Source organism: Heloderma suspectum, chromosome 10 (assembly GCF_057233095.1).
Source record: "Heloderma suspectum isolate Gila_16-S chromosome 10, 16-S_ref, whole genome shotgun sequence".
In the NCBI taxonomy this organism is placed as follows: Eukaryota; Metazoa; Chordata; class Lepidosauria; order Squamata; family Helodermatidae; genus Heloderma; species Heloderma suspectum.
This window is the reverse complement of record NC_139467.1, coordinates 44,854,541-44,863,706: the sequence shown is the minus strand read 5'-3', so window position 1 is coordinate 44,863,706 and position 9,166 is coordinate 44,854,541. Positions and strand designations below refer to the sequence as shown.

Below are 9,166 nucleotides of genomic sequence, written 5' to 3'. Positions count from 1 at the left end.
ACAACACAACTAGGCCGTGCCTCTCCCATTCCCTGAAGATTTAAACTTTGTACCTATTTCATGTTGCTCAAACCTCGTGCAAGTTCCTAAGCATATTTTGAAATCCTTCTGACTTCAATACATGGCCAGCATGTGGCACATATTTTGGGACTGGGCTTATAAGCAACTGATTCCAATGAGAAGCAACTACAGTAGTGTATGGTAGAGTGTGTGAACAGGCATATATATATGTGGTGCTATTTAATGCCAGATCAGTCTGCAATAAGACCGCACTCATTCACGATTTAATCGTGGATGAGAGGGCTGACCTGGAGTGTATTACTGAGACTTGGGTGGGTGAGCTGGGTGGAGTCAACCTGACTCAGCTCTGCCCACCTGGGTACTCGGTGCAGCACCAACATAGGTTGGAGGGCGGGGGGGGGGGGAGTTGCCGTGGTTCATAGAACCTCCATCTCTACCACCAGGAAACCACTCCACCTTGGGCCTTGTTGCACCTGGTGTTGGGCCATAGAGACAGACTGGGGATGCTGCTGGTGTACCACCCATCCTGCTGCCCAGCATCCTCCCTGACTGAGCTGGTGGAGGCAGTCACAAGTGTGGTGTTGGAGGAACCCAGGACGGCAGTTCTGGGTGACTTCAACTTCCATGCTGAGGCTGTCTCCAGAGTTCCAGCTCAGGAGTTCATGGCCTCCATGACAACCATGGGGCTGTCTTGGTATGTCATCGGCCCAACACATGAAGCAGGGCATACCCTTGATTTGGTTATTGCTCCAACTTGTGAGATGGGTAGTCTGAAGATGGGGGGGGCTCCAAGTAACCCCATTGTCATCGTCAGATCACTTCCAGGTGAGATTTGAACTTACTATTCAGATGGTCTGCCCCAGGAGACTGATATAATCCAATGGATTTCTGAATGCTCTTGGGGATTGTCCAGTGGAGAGAGCTGGTGATCCAGCTAAGGCCCTAGTCTCACTGTGGAACAGTGAGATTCAGAGGGCCATAGACTTGATTGCACCTGAGTGCCCTCTCTGGCACTGTGGAGCCCGTTCTGCTCCCTAGTATACTGGGGAGCTGCGATTGATGAAACAGGCTGGATGTTGGCTAGAGCGCAAATGGCGCAAGACTCAAAGTGAAGATGACTGAGCACGCTCTAGAGTGCGTAATTGTGCCTACTGGATGGTAGTGTGGGTAGCAAAGGAGGTTTATTTTTCTGCCTCCATTGTGTCAAGTAGCTGTCCAGCGGAGCTCTTCCAGGTGGTCCGGCGGTTAACATCTTCCCCAGTAAATGGGGGCCCGGCCCTGTTGAGGTCCCGCTGTGACCTCTGTGCATTGGACTTTGAGGACAAAATCGCTCATCTCCACAGCAACCTTGATGCTGTTAGTGCAGTACCAGTCGAGGGGTCTGATGCCACCATCTGCCTGATTTTGTGGGATCAGTTCCACTTGTTACGGCCTGATGTGGACAAGATGCTTGCGATAATGCGACCGGCCACATGCCCTCTTGATCCCTGTCCCTCCTAGCTAATAAAAGCTAGCTGAGGGGGTATGACTAGGTGGGTCCAGGGAATGATAAATGCTTCCCTACAGGAAGGGATGGTCCCTGCTGTCCTTAAGGAGTCAGTAGTGCGGCCACTCCTGAAGCAGCCCACTCTGGACCCAACGGTATTAGACAACTACCACCCAGTCACAAATACCCCTTTTTTAGGGAAGGTACTTGAGGGTCGTGGTGGACCAACTGCAGGCACTCTTGGAGGATACTGATTATCTAGACCCATTTCAATCTGGGTTTTGTCCTGGTTGTGGGACTGAATCAGCCTTGGTCGCCCTGATGATCTTTATCAACAGAGGGACAGGGGGAGTCTAGATCCATCATTGTCACTGGAGACCCAAGTGGTCGCGGCGGCTCTGAGTACCTTTTACCAGTTTTGGCTGGTTCGCCAGCTACGGCCTCTCCTGGACAGGGATAGCTTGACCACAGTGGTACATGCATTAGTAACCTCAAGACAGGATTACTGCAATGTGCTCTATGTGGGGCTGCCCTTAAGGCTGGTCCGGAAGCTGGAGCTAGTGTAGAATGCAGCAGCTCGGCTGTTGTCAGGAGCTGCCCCCTTTCAGCGTATAACTCCTTTGCTGAGGGAACTGCATTGGCTGCCTATTCACTACCAGGTTTAAGGTATCAGTACTAGTGTACAAAGCCCTAAACAACTTAGGACCAGGATACCTGAGAGCGCCTCCTTCCTTACCAACCTGCCCAGTCACTGAGGTCACCAGAGGGCATGTTCCTGGTGGTTCCACATGGACCCATGGCCCGGTTGGAGTCCACCAGGAAAAGAGCCTTCAGTGTGGTGGCCCCTTTCCTGTGGAATTCCCTGCCTTTAGAGGTCAGGCAGACGCCAACATTGTGTTCCTTCTGGTGCCTCCTGAGGACATTATTTCAAGAGGCCTTCCTTGCATGACCAGCTGTGGTTAGTTAAATTCCACTTTGTTGGGGTTTGTCTTTTTAAAAAAAAGGTTTTAACTTTTTTAACCTGTTTTATTCTTTTATCACATTGTTCACTCCTAAATTTTCTGATGTGGAGCGGTATATAAATATTGTAAATAAAAAATAAATTTAAAATTCAGCTTTTCTTTGTGTATATCTTTCACTCCAGTATGTAGAAAGTCTACATGGATATTTAACCTTCGCTAAAGAATTGCATGTTCACACACTCTACCATACACAACTATAATTGCCTCTCACTGGAATCAGTTGGTTATAACCCTGATCCAGGTCCTGGCTCCAATACGCCTCCCCCACCACACTTCTCTATGGCGTGTTCAAATTAACCACCAAACGTTCAATGAACGTGTGAAGTGGTGGTAATGGGAATGTGCTTCACGTGCCAATGTGGCCACACATTATGAGCGTAGATCACCTCCACCCAATTGGGAACTCTGGTCTATTAGGGCTGCCAATCGGGAAGAGGAGCCCTATCTATGCAGGGCCTCTTTCTAGCATCAAACAGGTGGCTGTGGGGGAGGGGAGGGAGCAAGTGGACATATCCCTGCTTCCCCCAGGGGGGCTAGTTCTAACACTCCTTGTGTTTTTTTTCTTTTGTCCAACATTGTTATGCTGGCCCTCTTTGATATAAGGTTATATGTTACAGCCATAAAATGGAAAAATCAATACAAATATTAGTAAGAAAAGGTGCGCATACAACTCATTTCAATGTAATTTTATTGGAACAAGGAGTCAAAACAAAAACTTGTGGACTTTGCTAAGCAAGAACTGCACCAGTCCCACAAAATTAGCTCTATTTATAGCACAGAGAGGAAAGGGGGGAACAGCAAGTAGAGAAGCACCGCAAAGTCATATTTCCAGGGGACCAATTTCTTGATTTAGCAATTACATTCTCTGTAGCTGGCTTTGAAGCAAGAACTCCACCTGCCAAACACCTTTCGAGCACTGCGGATTTAAAGCTGAAGAGAATCACAAAGAGAACCACAACTGTCAGGAACTTACCATGGCCATCACAGGTGAGTCAAAATTGCTTTATAAAAAGATTAATAAAAATACTGGAAAAAATCTTCATTTTTCATGCTACAGGCTTTTTTAAACCTAGTATATTTAGAAGTTTTAGAAAACTATGTGCCCCTGAAAATAGTGTTCAGGTTCACAATTGGAGACAAAGAGATATGCAAAAAATCTAGAGTGAACAGACCAAGATACTGCTAACATCAGCCAAGAGCAGTTTTGCATTGGGAGCAGGGGGAAGAGGGATTCTCTGACTGTGCCATGCTAACTTTAAAACTTCAGCACAAAAGAAAAACAAAAGGTGATTCCATTAAAAGAATGACTCCAAATTCAAGTAGGGGGGAAAGTTCCTTTAAATTAAGAACAACACAGAGTTTGGTCCCAACAGTTTCTATTCAGGTGTTTATTCACATGCATTGTTCTCGTATATAAGAACCGTGAAGGACTTCTCAAATAAGCCATTTTAAGGGGCACTGTCTATATATGCAAATGCTTAAAATAAAGGATTTTTTTTAAAAATCCACAAACAGGAAAACAAAAGAGTGGGGAATTAACTCCCCGCTTCTATCATCACAATAAAAAAAAAGACAAAAATGATTGCCAAGAGTATTGGGCACAACTCACTCCACTGTCTTCCAGGGGTCACTGAAAAATCAAAAAAACAGAAAAACATTCAACTAGTCAATAAGGATCAATGACAGTCCAGAATGACAGAGGCTCTTGCTTCAGGGTCTTGGAACCCTTTTTCCGCTTGTGATTGCTACTCTGCAACTGACTGAAGGACCTCCTTGTCCTCTCTGTTCTCAGCCCCACTTTCATCATCCTCAATTTCTCCCTCCTCTCCGCTAAATTTGTCATGGGCCCATTTGGGACTGGTGCTCGATTTCCGGTACAGGAAACGCCCCCGCCCTCGAGGGAAGATGCCCCGGCCTCGGCCTCTGTTCGCCCATTTCTCACCACCTTCGCCCTCACGGTCATCATGCTGCAATTAAAGAAAGAAAGTTGGCCAGTCAGTATGTACAGAGTTCCCCAAAAGCCCAAGGACCCCGTCTCTGCCTGCTCCTTCTCCTTTCTGCTGCTGTTGTCCACTCTCCCCCAGTAATTGCTGCCATGTTTTCCACCCATCAGCACAGGAATGAGAGGATAGCCAACCTGGGATAAGCCCCATGCGCCTCGTGAATAAGCTTTCAAGTAAAGCTGTTTGGCTGAAGGGACAGTTGGCTGAACTCCATGCAGTCCCAACTCTTCGAGCAGAACTGCATGCCGCCTGGCAGAAGGGGTGCTTCCATGCAGACATCCCACATCGCACAGCCCCGCCACCCCGGTGCACGTACCAAGTAGTACTTCTTGCTCTTGGGCGTGTACTCGGGGTCCCACTCCTCCTCCCTGCTTCGCTTCTGGAAGTCAGCACTGCCGCCGCCGCCACTGCTGTTGTTGTTGTTGCTGTTGCCAGAAAAGAGGCCTCTTCCCCAGCCACGGCCCCGAGCTCGGAACTGCTGCTGACGTAATGCGGAGAGAAGGCAGAAGAGTCAGGAGGCCCTGGCTGTGCCTGGGACGGCACTTAACAACTTCTGCAGCACTGTTAAATCCATGTGTTTATTATTTATTTACAATACTCATATTCCACTTCATTTGCAACAAATCTTGAAGCAGGTTGCCCTTTCAACCACTCTGTAATGTAGATTGCTTACATAAATAGGAAATTTCTCCTGAGAAAGGCATTGATGCTCTGCTCAACTAATACATGGAAGAGGTGGGGTGAACTTTATATGCGAGGGGTGCTTCTTCTCTGCGGGTATCTGGCAGGACTGAATACCTTTTGAAAGTGCTTGCATGTCCTCTTGTTTGTTGTTGACTCTGGGGGGGAGGGCAGGGACCTCAACTGATGGGGAACTAAGATTTTAGATTTGGATACAGGTTGGGCGTTGTTTTGTTTTCAAATCTGCTGTCAGCCACCCACGCTTTCATGATAACATATTTTTTACACGTTTTACTACTCTGACTGCAAAAAATGTTTCACTAAATAGGAAAAAACGGGGCAGGTAGAAAAGGCAACAAGGTGACAGGGCAAGATGTGTAGGGTTGCAAGCCTTAGCCAGTTGTCTGAAGACACCTATTTATGATCAAACTTTGCCAGAGTTTGGAAGCATTTTGGTTCATCTTCCTGAAATGGGGGCCCACCCCATCCCCTGAGGTATACACCTTCTGAAGGGGCAACTTACGAAGGTTCCTCGAGCCCTGCCCCTTTCGTTTGGGCCAGCAAACTCCTTGGTGCCAAGGCGGGATTTGTCAAACCCAGGGGCAGCCGCCTCTTCCCGCTCTTCGGTCTCCTCGGGGTATTCCTCTGCTTTATAGGAGCGTGAGGATTGTGAGGATGAAGAGCTCGACCTAGATCGCTCCCGCACACGCCGATGCTTCCTGAGACAAGGGAACAGAGACAAGAGTTTATCAGAAGCAGACACATTTCAGCTGTCTACAGTTCAATCATTCCTTCAGGTCTGGGGGGAAAAGCTAGCCTAACAATCACAAATATACACCCAGTCCATTTTGGAAAGGCAAATTTGTGCACTGCTCTTTGTGCCATATAGGATGGCTGCCTGAGATTATCCTTAGGCAATGCCATGTGAACAGCGAAGTCAATTTCTGAGTGGAAAAAAGATAAAAGGCTGTCTCAGCCAAAACATTTTTTTTCTTCATCCAAGAACCCTATTCTGAAAATAGCTCATAGTACAACACTGCTCACTGCACTGCTCACTGGAACTGGTTCTCCAGCAAGACTGTATCTGCCAGTGTCAAGGCTCTGAGCTGTAGCTTTGAAACGCACTGTACTAGTCTGCCTGTGCTCTTTCCACCCGTAATTGACCAACTGTGTTCGGGGAAACTCTGGAAGTCCTGGGAAACATGTCAGGGTTGTCCAACAAGAAAACTGTCCCCAAAGACTAGCTTCCTGGAAAGTAACCTTGCCCACCCACTACAGGCAGTGTACGCTCCCACAGGCAACACAGTTCATGTGGGGCAGTGGCTAGGCTCAACAGGTCAGTCTGGCACACCTGCATAAACAGTGTGTGCCTCCTAGGATACACCCCCAATCCTGTGCAATGTAATGGGAATCTCGAGCCTATGTTCCTTGGTAGACAAACTGGTTCCCTGAATGTAGTAAGTAGGAAAGCCATCAGACCAACCAAGACAGGCTCGGTCTGAACTCAATAATAGCAGCAGCAGCAGCCATCTACAACTGGATATTTTTGGAGACTACAGGAAGCTTCTCCAATTACGCATGAGCACTTTTGTGGACTGTCCCACACTGGCATTTGCAGCATCCTAGCTCATGTTATAAGTAGCCTCTTCTGTGTGACGGTTCATTATTTCAGCTCATTATCAGGTGCTATTGTCAGCAAATAAGCATGTCGCACTTAGAATAAAAAGGGAAGAATGAAAGCACACACTCTCCTACATACTTCTTTTTGGACCCTTTGTGAGACCTCTCTGTTTTCTCCGCTGATCTCTCGCGTGAATGACTTGAAGGTCTGGAGTCCACCGATTCCCTTGACTTGCCCCGCTTATCTTTCTCCTTATGTTTTTTACGCCGCTCAATGTCAAGGCGCAGGTCAACCGGGTCGTCTTTATATTTACTTTCAGCCTGGAAGGAGAGGAACAGGGGAAAGGTGTTACACCTGAGCCTTCAGCAGTTCCTTCACAAGTACAGCCTTTTTAACCTTGCTTGAGAATGAAAAGTACTCAGCAGAGCATGTTGTGCTGCTGCTAATACACACACTGAATGGCGTCACAAGACTGTCATGCAAAAGATTCCATTCTTCCTGCATTCACTTCTCTCTATGCCAAATGTAGGTTATTAAACAAAAACGGGAGGAAATTCAGTGCCAAAGCCAAGGCACTTTAGTGTCCAATAAAGGGGAAAAGTGAGTGTTAGACCTTTAAGGGCCTCAACCTGTAAATAACGCCAAGGCTTAAACAGTGTTTAATTATTCTGGCCTTTTGAAAGTTTGTTACGTTCTGCAGGGAATTGACTGCACAAGAGAATTCCTCCCGTATGCTGGAAAACCCACCCTTCCCTCCACTGCAGGGCAGATTGGCTGCAGATATTCAAACAGAAGGAAAAGTGTGCAGGTCAGCTATGTTCCAATATCACAGGGCCAAATGAAGAGAGAGAGATTCCCCCCATTCTAAACTTGAAGGCAAAAAGGGACCAGTGAATGAGTTACTTCGGGACCAGTTCTCCTTTGTGCACTCCCCTCCAATCAAGACTAGCTGTAGAGGTATCCATGATGAGCCTTGAACGTTCTTGCTCAGCATTGCCTCTCACATTCAAAGTTGTGCACCGTAAGCACAAAACTCAGCACCACATTTCTTGCACTTACGACGGCAGAGAGAAAGGTCTGACAATGCACCTGCTTTCAGGGGACAGAGGCTGGAGCTTGGGTGTTCCGCTAAGCTCCGCTCCCCCACCTCCAAATAGTACACAAAGCCCTGCTTCTATTGTGTAACTATAACTCAGTCTCCACGCCCCTTTCCCCTCCTCTTCTTACCCTTTGCCAATCCTATTATTTGCCACCAGGCACCTGAATTCTTTGGGAATTTGGGCTTGAAGAGCAGAACACATTTCATTCAAAATAAATGAATCAAGTTTGCTTATTTTGAAAAATAATTATGACTATCAAACATTTATTCAGCACCAACACCATGCTTAGAGCTTCAGCTAGAAATATTAGCTATCCTTGGAGATCACTGTACAGAATGAGATTCCCAGAAAGAAAAAGATGAAATGAAAACCTGATATATCCCAACAGCCTATTTCACCATCCCTGTCATTATTTAGCATATTTTAAGTGGCACATCTGGGAAGAAATAGTCAAGAACTGCAGGAAGCGGTCAGAAGATTAAATTCCATGGGCAAAGAAAAGTCTTCAGTTAGGTAATATAATGATTATCCAAGTGATTTTTGAATTGCTACAAGTATCTTTTCTTGTTATTGAAAGTGTGCATCAGAAGAGCCTCTTGATCCAACTCAGTAGTTTTCAGTCTAGCACAAGGAAAGACTTCGGAATAACTGGATCAAGGACAAATGGGAAAACCAGTTTTGACTTGACTCAGGGGAGAACGGTTAGCAGCTCTCGATTAAAGGTTTTACTTACACAAGTCTACAGTACAATTTTGCTTAAAATAAAGGATGGTTCCAATTACAGCAGGAGCTGGCATCGTTGCATGTGCAAGTTTTATTTGTTCTTTTGCCTTTCACCAGTGAAGGAAGACTCTTTTCAATTCAGAAAACAAAGCAGATCTGTTAACACCACAATGGAAACTGGTTTGTCATTAAGGGTCACCAGCAAAATTCAGATAGGTAGTAGCCATTTGTTCAGTTCCTTCTCACACAGAGCTGTCTAAGAAGCTCTTGACTGTTCATAAATCTGAAGTACATGACTATTCATGTGTGTGCACACACACAAACATATGTTCACCATCAGGCAGTGTGGAAGAGAGATAAGGCCCCATCAAATCAATCAGCCTCTTTCAGAAATGACAAATGTGTTTTGAGAAACTTAGAATATGAAAGCAAACACTTTGGCAGCACTGCTAAAAAAAACCTTGAGGACATACGTGTATGAAGGTGAACAGACAATGCTTAAATTCATG

General features: G+C 46.3%; 1 protein-coding gene across 6 annotated transcripts in view; it reads right to left on the bottom strand.

Annotated features, from left to right (window-relative positions):
- Nucleotides 1–3,200: 3,200 nt before the first annotated feature.
- The window catches only part of THRAP3 (thyroid hormone receptor associated protein 3), a 41,601-nt gene continuing 35,635 nt past the window's right edge, over nt 3,201–9,166 (bottom strand). For 3 of the 6 annotated variants that reach the window (XM_084816186.1, XM_084816185.1, XM_084816187.1), the window contains 4 exons: nt 6,973–7,154; nt 5,737–5,932; nt 4,849–5,013; nt 3,201–4,496 (listed from right to left, as the gene is read on the bottom strand). In XM_084816186.1, coding sequence (XP_084672312.1) covers nt 4,275–4,496; nt 4,849–5,013; nt 5,737–5,932; nt 6,973–7,154 — 765 coding nt within the window. In that variant the 3' untranslated portion in view covers nt 3,201–4,274. The remainder of the gene's footprint in view (nt 4,497–4,848; nt 5,014–5,736; nt 5,933–6,972; nt 7,155–9,166) is intronic. The other 3 variants (XM_084816189.1, XM_084816188.1, XM_084816191.1) reach the window with 1 other exon arrangement.